Source organism: Melospiza melodia, chromosome 5 (assembly GCF_035770615.1).
Source record: "Melospiza melodia melodia isolate bMelMel2 chromosome 5, bMelMel2.pri, whole genome shotgun sequence".
Taxonomy (NCBI): domain Eukaryota; kingdom Metazoa; phylum Chordata; class Aves; order Passeriformes; family Passerellidae; genus Melospiza; species Melospiza melodia.
In genome coordinates, this window is record NC_086198.1 from 71201360 (window position 1) to 71221345 (window position 19986).

The window sequence follows — 19986 nt, forward strand, 5'->3', positions numbered from 1 at the left end:
TGGAGTCTTCCACCTCCACCCAATACTACTGCCCTTCCAGGGTGAATTAATTATTAAACTTGAACTTCAGTGAGACAAAAAAAATATCAAGACCCCTTGTGAATCTAGTCAGCATGTTTCCAACCCACAAAGAAGCCTGTACATGCATTCTTCACTCTAAATACTCTTGTACATATTCATCACATAAATTTCAAACAGAAAATCATTTCACAAAGTAACGCAGACTAAGCACAGCATTTCTTTGTCTATATATAGTACATGTCCAACTCTTGTCACTAATGTAACTGATATGTATATTTAATTATGAACTCTGTGATTGCAAAAATTACTGTTTCTTTGCCCTCCAAAGATAATTAATATTATATAATTAATAATTAATATTATATAAGTCACAAAAGAAAATTTTTATTACTGAAATTTGCTTGGAGAACTAAATGGAACTAAAAAGTTGTCCTCACATATCTTGGTTTAATAAATTAATGAAATCTTCATTTTTACTGTGGGATGCTAGGGAGGAAAGACCTAGCCAGAGTTTCATAACATCACTGACTCACAGAAAACTAATTTTGGTAACAGCAGTAATCTATAATTTCATAACAGAAACTCACCTGGGTAGCAGAGCAATGCAAGTAGTCAGGAGGCAAACTAAGTAAAATACTGGGTCTGTCATGTGCTTTTCCATGATCCAGTAAAAGTCTGATTGTGGGTTGTGGGTTTTGTAGGTTGCTCCAACAGCCAGAGTGAACACAAAGTAAAATAGGATGCTGCCAACTATAACTACTGCATGTATCCATGTCTGCAATTCCAGCAAGGAAAGAAATAAGATTTAAGCTGTAAAACAGAAAGACTGTTATGTCTGTATTTACATGAACATACACACTTTTCCTCCAAGGGCAGCTCTTGAATGTAACAGAGGATACATCTGTTCAGATAATATTCCTAATTTCATACAAAACAATCCAGAAAGAATGGAGCCTTCCTTCTACAGTATACAGGTGTTCCAGACATTTAATGTCTTAAAATTCTCATAAATTCATAGCTTTTCATTCTTTTGTGGAAGACATTTGCCTCAGATTACTACCTCATTCACTGGTAGCAGAGAAAGCTTTCTCAAGCAAATGGAGGTGAGATCTTCACATGACACCACCTTTATATATCTTGCTTGAGACGTTGGTTACCTTTCTACACTGGAGTTTTTCTGTAATTTTACACCTAAATGGTCATAACAGCTACTAAGAAAACAACATTGTCACAGTTCTTACAGCCTGTCAACATTAAAAAATGCCAAACAAAACACATTTAAGTTCTCTAATCAGAGTGTGAATACACTCATGCTATATATATATTCTTAATAAAGACATTTTAATTATGGCTGTCATACTCTCAAAAGAACAGTGAAAAGACAATCACAGCTTGACATTTCATCCACTACAAAACAATCCTAAAAATACTTCTAAAAAGTCAAAGAAAACCCAAAATTGATTAATAAGTGTTCTTCTACTGTACCCATTATTGTATTTTCTTTAAAATTAAGCCAAACCCCCAAGTATTACCCTTGTAAGTACTCTAGATTTATCCAAGCTAAGGCAGATGCTTTAGCTGTGCAGACTTGAAAACTGAAATAATGTTTCTTAGCATATTGGTTTTCCACTTCTGGCATCAAAATACACCTCTGAGCTGTTTATCCTGGCCACAGAGAAAATCAATTCCAAGCATTCAAATTCAGCAATTTACACTGTTGTCTTTGAGATGCAAACTTTGCAAACCAAAGAAGTTTCAGCAGATCACTGGTGGATTTTTGACCATTTGCAAAACTGGTAAAAGTAGGGTAGCTTGGGGGATTCAACATCCCTCAAACCACCCTACTTTAAAAGAAAGCAGGATCATTTCACTATTAAAAAATAATTCTGAGGACCAGTTTTGTTAATTTTAGTCGTATTTCTATTGGTTCCAATGACAGATGCGTTAGGAGAGCTCACATGACCACATAAATACAATATTTAGGGTTTGACCCTTTCATACTTATTCTGTTTTGTATTTGAAGACCTCTCTTCCCTTTAATTTTACTGAAAGCTGTATGTACATAGTCTGTAAGGAATATACTCTTTGGGAAACAAAGTACTCACCACAGATTTGCACTCAATGAGCAGGTGTAACAGCATAATGAAGAGTGCTGCTGTGTTTATGGGGTTTCCAAAAGAAAAAATGTCTATGTCTGAGCCACAGTAAGTCTGTAAAGGAAGACAGTGGTCAGTGTCAAATATTCTTTATATACAGTCCTAACATGAAGTGGCATGAATAACTTCAATAGCATACATATTTGTACATACACAGTTCAGTTCTGTTCCAATGATGATCTTAGTATACATTCATATACCATGGAATATACTAAGGAAGTAAAAATCAAATACTTCATTCTATTCTCTAATTTGCTTAGGTTTTAAGTGAGTCAAAATGTATAAATATATTCTGTAGCCAGCACTTACAAAGTAAGGCACAAAAAAGCAAACGAGACTTTGGTAAAAAGCATCCAGCAAGGTTATCCAGAAAGCTGAAGGCAAGTAAGCCTGTAAGAGAAAAACATAATGGCATTGTAACAAATTGAACAAATTGCTGCATCCTTAACTAGCATTAATTCGGATCTGGGGAAAGATTATCTACAGAAGTAATTCCAGTTAGTTTCCAAGTGAAAAAGGCATCTTTTGTGTTACAGTTATTAGAACAAAGGTCTCCCTCCACACTAACATTCAGTATTTCAATCAGCAGCCAGCTCTGGGAACTCTGATCCTGCAGCTGTTCCTATCAGAATGGATGCACCAGAGCCTCAGCTGAGTCCCAGGGAGGGGAGGGGGCTGATGGACAGGGAAGTACCCTGCAGCTTGCCATCACTGAATACCAAGTCCCACCTTCTTCTATCTCCATCTCTTTTTGTTATGTGTGCTGTCTGACTCTTCTGTGTGGATGGGACTCCTCTGTGAGCTAATTTAACTCATCAGATGTGAGAAACCAACTCACTTTTCTGCTGGAATAACACATTGATTTTTTTAGTGAGTTAAATCAGCTCCTGGGAGGACCTGATGGGATAACTGGCACTAGGAAAACAGTTTAACTACATGGATGAAGAGGGAACAGGAAGAAAAAAAGGAGAAGGGAATAAGGCACTTTCCCTCAGCAGCAGCAGCAGACTGCTATGACAGATCAACCACCTAGGAAACCACAGCTGCCTGTGCTCAGGCTCAGCTATGTCCCATTCCTTCAGGCACTGAGGTGAGACACAGAGGTCAGAAGCCCAATCATCCAGGATGTCCTCTATGATTACTGGAGAGATGGGTTTTTCCAAAGAGCTTTTCAGCCCTTTTGTAAGAACTGAACCACTGTCTGAAAGTGATGTGGAAAACTTATTTGCCTTTCAGGAAAGTATTTTAATCTACTAAAGATGAATCCCATTTACTGTTCCATTATTTTTTATGGTTTATACAAAGCTCTACACTCATGATGTCATGGTGCAATATTGTGATGTGGCATCTTATTGAATCTTTTAAAGCACTTCTCTTTTTTCTATGCTGTATTTAAGTCCAAGCAATTATTTCCATGTGCTTCCATGCACGAAAGGAAATGATAATAACTCCAACCACAGAGCAAGGAATGATGGGATGGACAAAAGACAAAAAAACTAACAGAAGATAAGGGAATAAAAAGGAAAAGAAGAAAATATATTATGCAATGCAGTGATTCTGATAATGTTGCTTCAAAACCTACATCTCAGCTCAGATCACTGCATTGTACATATCCTAAAGATCAAAACAAATAATGAGGCCTTGCAACATTTACTTAAACAAAATTCTTTGACTGACAAAGCACAGACCTGCTCAAGCCAATCTACACAGGTTTGGATTGGTACCTAAAGAATACTTTGTGTTTCAAAAGTACTGTAAACCAAGAAACATAAAGTATTTAAGTTTATATAAAAAGAAAAGTAGAAGTCTACAAACAAGTAAACAATTTGTCCATTCAGTGTATCACCTTCTTTCCCTTCTAGACCAGACCTAAACTTCTACTAGGTTATAATAAATGAGACAACGCTAGCACACAACACGTTGTAGCTCTTTTTTTTAGTAGTATTTGTTAGAATAGAGTAGAATAGAACAAAATAAAATATTTCAGTTGGAAGGGATTATGTGATCCAACTGCCTGACCACTGCAGGGCTGACCAAAAGTTCAAGCATGTTATTAAGGGCATTGTGGAAATAATGGTAAAGAAATGCCTTCTAATGATATTGTAGGATCTGATCATAAAGAAAATGTTGAGTTTTAGGTGACTCATATAGTCAGTGTTTCTTCTTTCTGGGCTATTAGTACCTATTTTGTCTCAGGCTCAGTATGTCTCTGCCTTCAATTGTTATAACGAAGATATTATTTTAATTATTAAATATTTAGAAATATAAATTTAAAATTATGCTAGATTTCATGCTAAGCAAAGCAGAAATCAGGAAAAACCTCACTGAGTTATATAATTTTGATTTATAAACTACTGTCCCACTCCCTCTGGTTTTCTGTGCTAAAAGTTTGGACAGAAATTACTGACAGACCAGTATCATGTATAGTGTTTTCACATGGGAAGGCAAATTTCAGAACATACCTGTAGGGTGAAAAGTACCCTGACTGACAGAAGTTCTTTGAGGATTATTTGAAATTAATCTGCTATGGTTCTTTGTCAGTTGAGACCTTTACATGACAAAGAAAAAAAATAGAGTATACAGAGTGCCCTTATGTTGTTCAAACAACTCCCAGTTTGAGGAAGAATGTGGACAGCTGACACAATGAATGAAATAAACATGCTGGTAACAATGTTTGTCTAGTACATCCCTTTACCCAAAGTCTTGAATTTCTTTTATCATCCAAATGTCTGATAAGATTGGGTCTATTACTGAAAAGACCCTAAAAAATCTTTTGAAAACCAGGTTTTTATTTGTGCACATATTGCACAGGCCTTGACATTTCCTAACAGAGAAAGTAATTTAAAACAATGTTTATCTGAGGTGAAACAAAAAAGAAAGGCAGAAATGGCTCAAATGCTGACCATTTCAATTTGCTTCAGGCCAAGCACTCTGTAACCTACCACAGATTTCTGGCTCATTGTGTAAAGCTGTGGGAGTTCCATGAGTATCTCTGCAGATACATCTTTGTCCAAGACACCATAAATGATGGGTGGCACCGATGTAAAAAGGAGATTGAAAAGAATCAAGATCCAGTAGTCAGTCATTGAAGTGCCTGAAAACCCGCAGAAAAACTGGTACCAAAACAGGAGATTCACATAAGTCTGAAAAGCCAAAGATGACATGATGAAATTTTAGCCATTGACAAATGCTTTAAAAACAAGAGAAAAACTGGTAGGTCTTAGGTCTGGTTATAGTAATCTGTGGAAACATTTAAAAATCACACATGACTTGCTGAAACAGTTGTGCTGCCACCATATTAGTAGTGCCCCTCACCCACTGTTTCATGAAATCAAACAATGGCTTTGACTGGGAAATTTAGTCCAAGAAATAAGAGCCTCTGGCCTCTGCAGACAAATGAGAAACTGAATTGTTAGACACATGCTTTTTGAAACCATTCACAATAGGAAGAGAAAAAATAAAATAAAAGTCTCACTAAACCTAACAGTGCTCAAAAATACGCAAAATTCTCCTAGAATGGGACAGCTACATACCACATTCTTGTAGAAGAAGTAAAGCACCATGTTGGTAAGTCTCGTATAACACCAGTGACCATGGACAAGCAGCAGCTTCCTGAGATGTCTAAACTGAGAGATTGCAAAGTCACTTGCCATCACAGCCTGTGACACACAAGAAGAAAAGGATATGCTATAACCAAACTGTTAAAAACAAGCTTCAGATACCGACAACCAAGCAACTTACCAACTGCTGGAAATTTTTATTTTACAATTTTTTATACATAGTGCTTGCCAGGTTATCCTCCCTCAGATATCCCCTTCCATACAAGACTTTACAACTAACACACAGAGCTCAGTCCAACAGAGCAGGCAGGAATATGGCTATCATCATTCTTACCACACAATAAATCACTGCATAGAAATCACTGACACTGACACTTAGGCTGCTCATTTCCCTGCAGGACATGAGGAATATGGAGCTCGCTGACAGGCAGCAAACTATTGTTTGAAGCTTGACCTGTGGCATTCAGCTTCTGATTGCTCCTGGTGGAATGCCGAGGACGGGGTGTGAGGCTCAGGCTGCAAAGTTTTGCCCATGTAAGGGAACAGACTGTGGAGCTATTGGGTCTCCAGAGTACATTCTGAACTGATTTAAAATGGAACCTGACATCATTTGCAGCTGTCTTTGGATACACTACCTGCATGCCTTCCTGGCCAGATATTCCCACACCAGTGTCAGCCACCTGGATCATACTGACATCATTGGCACCATCACCTACAGAGAAAAGAGGAAAAATCAAAACTAGCTTGGCTGGCTATCACATTGCTATGGAGGTGGCAAGAAAAGACAAATACAAACACCAGAGAGTTCAGAGAAATACCTTTTTATGGCCAACACTGAAAAACACTAAGGAAAACAGGACTAGTAAGTGGAACACACAACTGAACTGAGCTATGTTCTCCAAATAGATCATAGATGTTCCTTCTGTCAGAATTTAGCTGGCATGATGCACCACAAAATATGAGTGCTTTAAATCACAGCCAGTCATCTCCCCTCCTAATTTTGGGTGGTTATGATGGAAAAAAAATTGCTCTCACTTGCTGCTTTGCATAGTTCATAACAATGACTAATGCTGTTCTTACTGCTTTATACTGACCTAAGTTTATAGACTGAATTTGCTACTTCAGAAGACAGGCATCATCTCACATCAGAGACAACTACAATTCAAAGGATTACTTTGCTCATAAAATAAATTTTGTGACAGACATTAACAAAATATACCAGAGAAGAAACTGGCTTCTACTTCTTTTCAGAGAAAGGATGATAACCACAAGACTCACCTACAGCTAACGTCATTGCCTTTAGCTTATTTCGCACCAGTTGAACCAGGACACTCTTCTGCAGTGGTGTGGCTTGGCAACAGACTACAGCCCGACATTTTTCTGTGAGTTCCAAGAAAATATTCTGTAGGCTGTCATGAAGGACATGCTCTAAAGTCCTTCCATCAATAACCAGGCCTGAACTGAACCCTTGAGCTTGGGTGGAGGGACTTGCAGAGACATTTCCAAGTTTCTCACTGTGGTTTTTTTTGACAGAAGCATTCTTCTGGATATCTTCTAAAATTTTGCTCATTACCAAGGCACAGGCATCCTAATAAAAGACAAGAGAAAGGCATCTTATGAAATTCTGTTTGTAGTCTGCCTCCCTTTTTTTAACTCATAAAGTACATATGGGGAAAATGTCAAATGCTGTCCTTGTATAGTATTTATCTTGAAAGGCTCAGACAAGAGGCTAAATACCCCTTTAAAATCACAAAAGATGTAGACTGCTGTTAATGAAAGTGTGATATGCTTTGCTTGAGCAGATTTGCTTGGGTATTGCGCTAGAAGAGAGAAAAACCTATGCAAGCCAGAAAACTTTCACAAATTAGCAGGAAGAGCAACCACAAAGGATTCTGTAATATAAATACAGCTTTGATAAAACTTTTGCTCTCTGTTTCTTTTGTCTGGCATGCAAAGCCAAAAGTGCTCTTCATATCACCTTACAGGTGAGCTGCCATGAATTACTGAGGAACTGGCCTTGTGGAATGTTTTACCTTATCAGAATCAATATGAGATGCTCAAAAAGTTTGTGGTATCAATATATATAAAGCACATGCAACACAGAAAAAAATACATCTTCTTAAATCTTCTCATCATTTTGCTTTGAAATGCAACAGTATCAAATCCTAGTTTTTATTCCTGAGCCTAGTTAGAGGGAGGAAGAGCACTTCTGCAAAAGGGGCTTAGTTCTCATTGTCAAGTAAGACACTAATTTCCCAGCAGAATAAAAGGAAAATGTTGGCACAAATAAAACTCCAAGCTTTCCTCAAACACAACTGGACTAAAAATCCTTTTTTCACTTTATTTTCCCCACAGTTAATTCTTGCCACACTATCTTTTATGGCACATACGAATTGTATTTCTTAAGATACATATAAAGCAGAGAAAAAAAAAAGAAAAAAATAAAGAATTAAAGAACAATCCTCCAAACCTGGGCCATATCAACTCCTTAGCTTACCACTGAGAGAAATTAGGAAGTTTATTCAATTAAAATAATTAATCATAATGTAGGGACTGCATATAAAGAAACACATCTTCAAACAGACTTTCTACATACATAGAATGGATTTCATATTTTACCCACAAGGAAGAACAATACAGAAAAGCAAATGTTCTTTGATTTCCCAAGCAAACAACATTTGCTTTTCTGTATTGTCCTGTGGACTAGCCCTACTGAATTTTTCAGCAGAGAAGAAAATCTACTTTTCTACTCACCCTAGTCTGTGATATAAGAGTGAAGATTCTGTCCTCTGGTTCCAGCAGTTTACAAGCATAAGCAATGTTGACAGCTGTCTCTCTCTTGTCACCTGTCAACATCCATATTTTTATTCCAGCTTTCCGCAATGCCTGTATTGTGTCTGGAACACCCTCCTGCAGGCGATCTTCAATGCCAGTGGCACCTAAAGTCAGAGAAGCAGAAAGATTAGTGCTGCTGTATTTCCAGAACCAAAATGCTTCAAGAGTGACAGGATGAGCTGGTTTTCTCTTTGCACCCACATCCCAAAACAGACATGCTACCACGATGTGCTTGGAATTTCCTGAAAGCAAGCACCTTGCAGTATAAAGTTGTTTAACCTCCTTATTTTCACTTCCATTTAATGTTAGGGCCAACCCATATTGCTTATTGCCACACCAGAGACACAAGCCTGCAAGACAGCAGGTCTCCAAAGCAGCTTGACTTCTCTCTGTTGGCTTTAGTGGCAAAGGATACCTGTATAGCCTTAAAAAATCATCAGTTTGCAGCACTGCTCTAGCTTCTCTCCAGAAACTGAAGCCAGTGATCCCAGAATTCCTTCAGTATCAAGGTTTATTGCATTTGCACTAAGCAGATATGACACAAACTGAGAGAAGGAGCACACTTTACACAATAGGATCTGTCTCTCTTCAGCTTCTAGCATGAGCTGCCTTTACCACCACAGTCAGATCTTTGCACTTTGTTTTCCCAATTTATTTGCTGGGCAGTTCTCTAAAATGATTATCCCAGACTGCCTGCAGTTTACCTTCCACACACGTACAGCAAACACTTTTGTTTCATTTCTGCACAGCTGAATGACCTTCAGAGGAGTGGTTCTGGCAGAAGCATGCCTTACTTCTCTCTATGTTGTTAAAGGAGAACACAGCACAAGCACATCTGCTGTGCCATGAATGCAACACTTATAGGAAATATGCCCAGAAGTGGGGTATCTCTGAGTATTTGCACAGGCAGTCCTATGACTTGTTACTATCATTTCATCTGTTTGTTATAATTACATTTAAAAAATCTAGTGAAAATAGAAAAATACATAATATTAACAATTAAAGAAACAAAAAAAAAAACCCATAACAGTAGATTTTTACAAAAAACAGGAAAGCATCATCTATTCTCAGTGTGCTTTACAACTAGTACAAACTTACCAGTGAGATTTATGAAAATTCAGGAGTGATGATAAATTCTAAGTCTGTAAAAAGCTATGTGTTACACAGATTGAGATTAACACAGCTCTCTGCAAGTAAATTCCAATTATGAACATCACAGGCATTTTCCTGGGAGTTACAGTATTTTCTACCTACCAAGCAAAGTTAGTTTGGTCTCAAGCCTCATGGCAGACTCAAGCAGCAGGTCCTCCCTATTGTCAATGCTGGTTTCTGCTAAAAAACGATGATTTAACCACTCAGCATATTCTGCATCACTCATCACCTACACAGGGAGGGAAAACATAGGCATGTATCTACACTGGGTTTTGAACAGTGCATCAGAAGTGTTCTTATGGTTCTTCTGCTGTCCCCATCCCAAACCTACAAGTGCAGCCCTTGGCAGCACATTGCTTACATGCTCCAGGATGTCCATAGATTTAGTACAATGTTCAGAGTGTTAGATTACTTTTCCAGGCTACTTACGCATTGGCACCCTACAGGTTCCTGGGGCTGCCTGACAGATTTCCATTTGGATAGAAGGCAGGCAGGGCAATGGGCACAGTGCAATGTCCCCACTGCTGCTCATCTGCAGTGCTGACACTGGCACAGAACCACTGCACAGCTGGGTACATCTCGATGGCTGCACAGCTACACAGCCTGTGCTTTCACTTTGCAAAAAGCTTTATCAAGAGGCTTCTAGCCTGTTTCAATCCCTATGGAATTTTACTTCCAAGCAGCTTTGAATTTAAAATGGAATCTCAAAACATCACTTCAGTTGTGCATCCACAGCTTGTAACACTGCAACTGTTTGTGAAACCCAATGAAACAGGTGTGACTTAATCTCTTTTCTGTGTCTGGAATTCCACCTAGGGTAAGATTCACACAATGAGACCTGCTTATGACTCCTGAAGAAAAATCTGGCTATTTGACAATCCCTGTTTTAAAATTAAGACGCTAAATGCTTGGCATCGTGAACTGACAAAAACGGCAATCTAACAGATGTCAGGAATTGATCTGGGTTTTCTTACAAATTCTTCCTAAATTAACATCAGGATAAACAAAATGTGGCAACAGAAGAATCTGTTTGGAAGACATGATGTTTGCTCCATTGGTGGTACCACTGAGGCTGGTCACAGACTGCAAACATTCTACAAAATATGTATTAAAAGAAATACCTTCTTAGCAATACACAGAGTGCGCAGTCCTCTTCTGGCATAATCATCCAAATGCTGCTGAGTTCTTTCTTTAATCTTCTCTTCAATTTCAGAATTATTACTATGTGCTGTCACACAAAAAGAAAAGAAAGCAAATTAAACATGCATGTTTAGGCTCAATTTAGCAGAAAATTTTGAAGGTCTAAATACATTCCTGAAGTAGCAAAATGTTAAAACTTATCATTAAGGAGTGAATTACAAGTTCTGTAGATACCTTCAGATGCACTTCTCAACAAATCCATCATGACTGAGTCTGCACCTTTTGTGTACACCACCACTTGGTTGGAGACTGGATGCCGCACCACCACTGACATCCTTTTCCGCAGTGAATCAAAAGGCAGGATATGCAAAAGCTGAAATGTTAAAGGGCCCAGACCTGCAAACTCCACAGTTACTTGATCTGGAGTTCTAGACTGTAAAACACATTTATAAGCCCTAGCAGCATGAACCAAGGCAGCTTCATCTGGACTCTCAGCTTCATAACAGAGTTTTGGTGTGGGAGATAATTCAATAGATGACACAGCATGGTTGGGTTCACCACTAGCAGCTACATTCTCTAGATGGATTTCTCCAGGCACTTGAGAACTTTCTGGGCTGTCAATAGCGTGAGGTTCAGAAATCCTTTGAGCATCTCCATCCAAAGTAGGTGAAGCCAGTTTCATTCTAAAAATAGACAGTTTTCTCACAAAAGTATTGGGGCTCTCGGATGATGACTCCTTTACACTTGGAAGAGGAGAAGAACTTAGTCTCCAGACTGAAAACCTCTGGAACATTTGCCTGATTTCCTCAAGTGATTTAATAGGCATCCTACTCAGTGAAGAGAGTCTCATCTGGAACAGAATGGTTAGAGAAAATATTTATGTCAAACTTTTCCTTTTTATTATATTAAGGAAGGACACCTTACAAAATATGTATGCTTCATAATGAAAGCAGTATTTTAAAATTTACCATGTGTTTGACTGCTTGTTTTAAAGATGTCCAGCTCAAGTAAACCATTTGAGTACAGTAAGCAGCCTCTAAAAGCTGTAAAAGTACTTCAGGTCTGAAAATTGGATGTGTTTCATGTTGAATTCATGACTCCATGCAATACTTCTCTTCAGAACTTCCAGTAATGAACAGAGTAAGTATGACATTGTAAGTTTTTGAAGTTGTGGCACACTGAACTAAACACTTTAACCCTTGTGCTGAATTAGCAAAATACTTGTGAAGAATAAACCAACCCCCTCACACTAACTGCTAAACATTCAGTTTATGTTTATCAACAGTTATCTGTTGATAACTTATCAACAGTTTTTAGTGGTTTGAATTAAAAGAAAGTTCCCCTGTGATCAGTGTTATAAAATAATTGGCTTCCTGTTACTCAGAACAGCTAGGGAGCTAACAGCTTACAAAAATAAGGGATAGAGATACAAGGCTGACATTCCTTTCTCACTGCTGGTAAGGACGTAAGAATGAGTTACCAGGAAGCATGTTCTCTTTGCCACTGAAAATCAAAAAGTAGGGACAAACTATGGCTCAGTCCTCCACAGTTCCAGCATGTGTCTCCATTCAACATCATGGAAACAGAGACTAGGAATGTCCTTCCATTGCCTCTTCCTATGGCAACACTGAAACTTCCCGTTGGCCTTGAGTTATCTCCTGTCATTCCCTAATCATGAACTCAGAAACCCCCTTCCACATTGCTCCTCCCAATCTACCTATCAGTGACTTGGAGAACTTCTACCCTGCTGGCAAGTTATTCAGACATATTACTCTCAAAAAACCAAGATTCTCACCTGTGAGAGTCTCCATCCCATTTAAGGATTAGGTAACTATTGCCTATGAACTCATCCTCCTCACATGGATCTCTAGGCTGCCTACCGGACGCTTTCTGGGAATGCTTGGAAGCACAATAAAACATAAAGCTTATTTATAAATAGGAGGTACTTTATACCCCACAGGATATGTTTTGTAAATGTCTCCAGCTATGGCTGTGGGTTTACTACCTAGACGGACACGAAAATCTAGTTCTGCACATGTCACTAATATTTTTTTCCAAAAACAAAGTCAGCAAATGTAAATCACCAGGTAATGAGGGAAAGAAGTCAAAGCTGAACTTGGGAATTATCCTGCAACACAGTCAAAACTGGCAAAAAATAGAGTTATGAAAATCCCACACTGAAAAAAACCAAAAGATTTGAAAAAAAGTACTATTTTTTAATAAAAGCTAGGTTGTGTGCATTCCAAACTACTAAACCAGGTCAGACTAGAAAATGCACTGTTAATTCATGGTGAAACAACTTTATGCCATTCTGCAAAGCAATTTTTCTTCAGACTAATATACATATAAAGCTTCATCTTCCATACTTTTGCTGAATGTCTATTTGAATAGTCAGGGAATAGTATTCCATGAGGTAAGAGCATTCTTAGTTTCAATATTCTGTGAATCTTCAGTGATTATTCTTATTTTTCAGTCAACAATAATCTACTTGTGAAGGTAACCTGACTGTTAATGTATTATTACAGGAAGTTATACCCATATCTAAAGAAACCCGTAACTAGAATATGGAAAAAATTACAACTGCAATTTAATCTCCAAATTTGTCTTGTAAAAGTTACAAATGGTCACAGAAACAAGAAGATTGAAGCCAATTTATCTGTATTATTTTATTCATTAACTCATTGCACTCTATGGTTTTACAGTAATTACCTTCTTCCTAATAGGACCAAAATGCAGAGGTGAAAATGATAATTTTTTAAATGTCAGTTAATAGTATTTTTATTTTTGTAACTGAACCAGAAGGAGATCAGCTACTTGCAAATATGGTCAAATAACCAAAAGCATGACCTTACCTTCTGACGTGTCTGATTGGGGCCTGAGACTACAACAGTATTACAGATTGCCAGAGCAAGAAAGAAATCAGTGATATACATTGTCTCCAAAGATAACTCGCTGCTAGCTTCTTCTGATTGTTGATAGGAATGAAAAGAAATTTGACTGAACTTCTCCAGCAGTTGTGTGTCTGGTACAACATCTGTTTCCTATTTTGAAATGAACAAAAGTTTCCATCAGGTTATAAACTTAGCCTCTGGAGGTTACATCAGTTACAGACGATCAAAATGTAGAAGTTCATACAACTTCCCTCCTGTGCTGAGTTGTAATACCAGGAAACAGAGGAACACTGGCATCTTCACTGCCTTGCGCTAGTCCATTGAAAATGGCAAACTTCCTGCCCAAAGACGTAAACACTAAAGGCTTAGTTCATAGCTTTAGACACTTCAACAGAGATTAACTATGACGAATGATATTCAGATACCTTCAGGTACAGAAGCAGAGCTTTCTCCTCACATAACCTCAAATAAGTATTGACCATATTGATATTTCCTATTAAAAACAAAGGAGAATGCTAGAAATCTCTTAAAATAAAAGAACAAACTGTTATTAAGTCAGTAATTTCATTTGAATTGATCATGGATGCAGAGCAGCAAGAGTCAAAGTACAGACCCTTATGAGCCAACATGTGTCTACAATGTCAGCTGTAAACAGCATGCAACCAAGCCATCATGACACCCCAAATTTTGGTGGAAGAGAGAAGGGATTTCTTAAATGACAACCAACCTGATCAAATGGGAGTAAAAAGAGATACCTTCATGAGTTAATTCAGAAATTTAGCAATAAACCAAACAGCTTCTACTTACTATGGGACTGCTGAAAGCCATGTGTCCTGAGTTGGGAATATCACCTGCTTCATCTTGCCTTTTGAATGCAGAGTAACTACCAGATAACTGGTTCAAAGACTTTCTCTTCAAAGGTTCACACACAGCTCTGCAGTTGTGCCCCTGACTCTTTGATGTAGGGGTTGAAGAGCCACAGTGACAATCAGCTGAATCCTCATCCTCTGAATCAATCTCTTGATAGGATTCCAACCTCTTTGCTAAGGAAAGGGAAACAAAATTACTGTTCCACGAGCAAAAGAAATGTCTCCAAAGTAAGGAATTACTTATATAGTTAAGAATAATCCACCACGTGTGAAAAATTAAATCTGTAACAAGCCACCACACTGTCTTCCTGTTTGAGCAGCATTCTACTGGATTGAATCCAGAAGACAGAACAAAAATTATCTGAATTCTACATAACTGGAGTTCAAATAAACCGGTGCCATACAACCTCCGGAAGGGCACATTGATGGGAGTCAAATGCATGTTCAAGTGAAGGGAAATTGCATAGAGGTAGGAAGGTAATAGCTTGTTTTCCGTGAACACTGTGGCTATCACAAGACCCAATGGCTCCATATTGTGGCAAGATGAACTCAGGCTAGGTATCAACAAAACCTTGTCAGAGGTGATGGGACAAATTAGAATGGAATGCCTGAGAAAGCACTGAATAGGACTTTACTGGAGGTTCTGAAGAAATAAAACAAAGAATTTCATAAAGAATAACAGCAACAATTCTGCTTTAAGCCAGAAAAAGAGGACCAGACTTCTGACGAGTTTTCTAGCCATTATGTTATGATGGATCAGGATTGTATGTCAGAGGTTTGATAAATATAGCTGCCAGCAGGAACTCATTCAAACTATGTTTATTGTTTCCGTATTGGACACCCCCTCACAAAAAGATACACATTTTCTGAGTTTTTAATTGAAAAGCAAGTTTCAATAATCAAACTTTGTCTGGACATGTGTAACACCTTTGTGCCAGAGATGTAAATGCAGTTCTGTTTCTCTCCACAAATCAATTGTGTAAAGAATCCCTGCAGCAAATGGAAACACTCCTATGCTATCATGTGCTTGATTAAGAACATATCCAAGTGTTTGCACTGGAGTTCTGAGAGTGTTTGACCACATGCCAGAAGCTGAAACCTCTGGAAAGCACTGGAACTACGTACACTATTCAGCTTTCAAGTTTTACCTTGCACTGTGAAAACAGCATTCCATGAGCATACACTAGCACTTCAGTGCCTAAAATCCACAGACAGCATGGAACTTCTTCCATAAGGAGTAAAGAATATTTAGTTCATGGTTTCCAATATGTTGGAAAAATGATCGAGGTGGACAAAGGTTGAGTGTCTTACCATTTTCCTCATGGCAATACTCCTGTCCTGCAATGCTGCATCTCCGAAAAACCATCTTATTTTCAGTGAGGGTTCCAGTCTTGTCAGAGAAAATATACTGAATCTGGCCAAGGTCTTCAGCAATATTTAGTGCTCGACACTGAATACTTGAGTCTGTTTTCTCATGGTAAAAATCAATGTCATTCTGTATTAAATAAATTTGTCCCAATTTGACAATTTCAATTGAAACATAGAGAGAAACAGGGATCAAGACCTGGCAAAATAAAACATAGGGATTAAATAACACCAAGGTCTTTGGCCAGTTACAAGCACGAAGTAGGTCTACTGAAGCCAAAGAGTTACTTCAAGGGTACAATTGAGATCAGAATATGACCCATGTTCAAAGCAGATCAGTTACCTGTAACAAAATTATCATTGTCCAGAACATATAGAAGCCTGCTAATGCTGGAGGATTTGATTTCCCATCTGGCCTGGGGATGTTAAAAAAAGGTATTTCCGAATACCTACTTAACCAAAGTCCATGACCTTGAAAACAAAAACAAGATAAAGTCAATCAGTTTTACGTAAAGCGTTTCATGGCTCAGAGTTATTATGTTAGCTGTTACACTCTGCAGTTCTTTCTAAGCTTTTGAACTACAATTTTATATCTTGGGGTTTTTTCCCCAAGAGGAGTCCCAAGTTTCAATACATACATAAAGAAACACCTTACATGCCTTCCATCAACTGCATCTATACAACATATCTCAGAAATAAACAAAAATTAACTACACTTCACAAACAGTTTCTTCCCTCCAAAAAAACTTGCTGGCAATTAATTTTCTTAGCCTTACTTGTTTAGGTTTTAGTCTACTAGTGAACACATTATCATGTCATAACTTTTAAGTGTAATCTGAAGAAGTTTTATTAAACGTATTTTAACATATTTTAAACACCTCTATGATCTGTCAGAAAAGTTAGTCTGTTTGTATGTACTCAAGCTAATACTTTAATCAACCTCTAAAATACCAAGTCAGTCCAACTCTAGTTACACTAGGTCTCTCACCTCAGTGTGTACATGTATCTCTTATTACCTGAAAAATCCCAGGGGAAAAGAGGAGTTTTGCTCTACAGTTAGTTAGAAAAAAGATAAATCAAATGGAGAAACAGGATCCAGACCCAAAAATTCACATCAGGAACACACTTTTTAACCACACTCCAGATCAAACATGACAAAATTAACTTAAACCTCACAGAACTCCCACCTTTCAGGAAATTACATCTGGATGAAGACTGACAAAATCAATCAGCCACAAAATAAAAAACTAACCATTGTAGGCTGAGAAAGGAAAATAGCAGGAATCTGAGCAATTCTCACTCACCTACTGCACCAGTTAAACACATCAAAAGTAGGAGCAGAACACACCAAAGAATATCAGTGTTCACTTTTCTTTCCAATTTACTACGCTTGTAATGAGGGCCGCTGTTGTTCAGCATAGCTTTGGTTTCATGACCTGCAACCAAAAAGGAGGTTGGAATTCTCTAATTACAGGTATCACAACTGCAAGTGCTTTATATTTCCAAAGCTTTGGGAAACAGAATATTTCTATTAAGTAATATTTGAACAGCCACTATAAATATGAGTAAATCAGATTCTCCTACAACACATGAATCCTGTCCTAAAGAAAACTGAACAAGTCAAATCAAAATCTGTCATATATAAGTCAACTTTCATTAGCTTACATAAAATGTTACTAATATTCTTTCCTTTAGAAACATTATTCTTGACCCTTCCATTATTTTAACATTTTCTACAAAACCCTACACCTGTGTTACAACTATCTGGCTGGATACATCATATTGATTAGTGTAAACAACTCTGTCCTTTCGACAAATTGTAGAACAGAACCAGAAGAACAGCAGTAGCTTCAGTTTTGATTAAGAAAAAAGTCCTAAGCAAGTCACACATTTCCATATACATTTCAAAATCTCAGTTTACCATTGCAACTAACAAGTTGAGGATGAGGATCTGTTCACACATAACAGATCTGCCCTTCCAGGAATAATCAGAGGTATCAGATGTTACGGTGAAAACAGAAACAAACTTAACTCAGATATGAATTCTTAATATTTCTACCTATGGCTGCCGTCTGCTGGATTCAAGCTTTTACTCTCCCAATTCCCCTTTGTACAGTACTGTTTCTTAGGGCACACAACTACCTTGTTTGCAAGCCTGTGAAAGCCAGGGCAGTTCACTAACCTGCATATACCACTATGCCTACCACAGCTTCTGTGTTTCTTACTGTGCATCCTCGGAGCAGTAAGTTTTCCTTGCTGAGACCCACTCGGTCCATGTTTGAATGCTCACTGCAAAAAAAAAAAGCACCTCATGTCAGCTGTAGGAATCCAGCAATTACCAACCAGGCTTTGCAAAACCATTAGGAACAGATTTCCCAAAGAAGCTGCAAGTCACTGAATGCCATCCTGACATGTCTGATTGGACTTTTCAAATGAATGGAGTAACAGGAAAGCAGATCACCCTTTAAAATCTGAACATTTGCCATACAGTATTTGAGAAGCAGGCAACACTATTGAAAAGACTGGAAATCTAAACACTGGAAATCTAAACCCCTATCCTATTCAGATTATCTGCATCAGAAAATATTTGAAAAAAATATTAAATCTCTTCCTAAATTTCCTGTGAGCACCATCACTCCTGTGGTATACTTCCAGTGCAGCAAGGCCCACTCTTTGTCAAGGTGCTTCCTCAGAGACTAAGATTTATATTTATTTATTTTTATTCTCAAATATCTAATGTGTCAGTGTGCAAAGGGAAGAATTAAGACATTCTAACGCTCAAAACCTGAAAACAGGTAAAAAAGTAGTTGGTTTTCCTACTATCTATAGAAAGTCATAAACATGTAAGTATCACAGAATCATAGAATGGCTGGGGTTGGAAGGGACCTTAATAATCATCTAGTACCTTAATGTCCCCTCCAACCCTAACCATGAAGAAAACTCATAAATCCAGTCTGAAGAAAAGACAGAGATAGGCATACTGGTCAAAAGGAGTTTGATCAATTGACTCAAGGTTACACAAAAGAAATCAGAGTAGGAAAGTAAGCCAGTCCTTCCGATTTCTAATTCTAAGCAATGCAGCTTGCCCAGTCAGGCTGAGGTCCAGACCAAATACTACAGATACCATATATTATGAAGAGCAGATTTAAAACAGCTATTTCAAGTATGAAGTCTGCAAAACAACCTGAACTAAGATGTTGAACATATTTAATACAAAATAAAAAGCATCAGTGCCCCATCTGCTGCTCAGAAAACCCTTCTGGAGCTCTGTCTGTTGTGCTGCACTCAGAAATGCAGTGGTGCAAACTGACCTCTATCCATATCACTACTTCTTAAAGCAAACATTACAAGATCTCCTAAAATTAGTAAGAATGCCAAAACAAATGACAATAAGTTTAAAGAGCCAGCAAGCCTACTTACACAAAGCCTCGGAAACGATTGAGGTCATTGTTAGGACTTTCACACTCTATTCTACTGGAAAATTCTTCTGGATCAATTTCAGAGACCTAAAGCCATGGGAAGGGAAAAAAACCCAGAGAACTCAGACAAAATGTGTAGAACCTAAAAACATTGTAAATTTAGAGGTTCAGATATCACTACCTAACAATTTAGCCTCTAAATTGTAGGTTGCTGGTGGTGTTGATGGTCTCCTACTCAGTATAAATCAGATTTACACACCATAGGACTTCCTAGTAAATATTAAACACTGTCAAGTATCAGTTGAATTGCTGATATTTTGAGAACACTGGAGAGGAAAAAAATGTGTGGAAGGATGAGGAGGAAGAAAAAAACACAAAAGCAGTAATCTGAAAGGCAGAGATTTCCCATAGATTTTTCTCATTGTATGATAATGAAAAAACAGAAAAAAGAGACACTGTCTTCTCTGCAAGCAGAATTTCTTGCAAACAGACTTTTTTTCCCAAAACCATGACCAGGATGGTTTCCGTGCTAACACAAAGCAAGCAGGTAGAACTTTTCAATGATGTTTGAGACTTAC

The 19986-nt window shown here is 37.8% G+C and overlaps 1 protein-coding gene across 4 annotated transcripts in view; it reads right to left on the reverse strand.

The window, feature by feature from the left end:
* ATP10D (ATPase phospholipid transporting 10D (putative)) overlaps window positions 1–19986 on the reverse strand; it is a 41275-nt gene that overhangs the window by 5766 nt on the left and 15523 nt on the right. For 3 of the 4 annotated variants that reach the window (XM_063157336.1, XM_063157334.1, XM_063157335.1), the window contains exons 5-22: window positions 19410–19495; window positions 18172–18278; window positions 17294–17425; window positions 16333–16460; window positions 15936–16188; window positions 14563–14798; window positions 13717–13905; window positions 11099–11714; window positions 10846–10952; window positions 9827–9953; window positions 8492–8676; window positions 7016–7325; window positions 6373–6449; window positions 5711–5836; window positions 5120–5320; window positions 2487–2567; window positions 2127–2231; window positions 609–796 (exon numbers count right to left, since the gene is read on the reverse strand). In XM_063157336.1, coding sequence (XP_063013406.1) covers window positions 609–796; window positions 2127–2231; window positions 2487–2567; window positions 5120–5320; window positions 5711–5836; window positions 6373–6449; window positions 7016–7325; window positions 8492–8676; window positions 9827–9953; window positions 10846–10952; window positions 11099–11714; window positions 13717–13905; window positions 14563–14798; window positions 15936–16188; window positions 16333–16460; window positions 17294–17425; window positions 18172–18278; window positions 19410–19495 — 3254 coding nt within the window. The remainder of the gene's footprint in view (window positions 1–608; window positions 797–2126; window positions 2232–2486; window positions 2568–5119; window positions 5321–5710; window positions 5837–6372; window positions 6450–7015; window positions 7326–8491; window positions 8677–9826; window positions 9954–10845; window positions 10953–11098; window positions 11715–13716; window positions 13906–14562; window positions 14799–15935; window positions 16189–16332; window positions 16461–17293; window positions 17426–18171; window positions 18279–19409; window positions 19496–19986) is intronic. The other variant, XM_063157337.1, reaches the window with a different exon arrangement.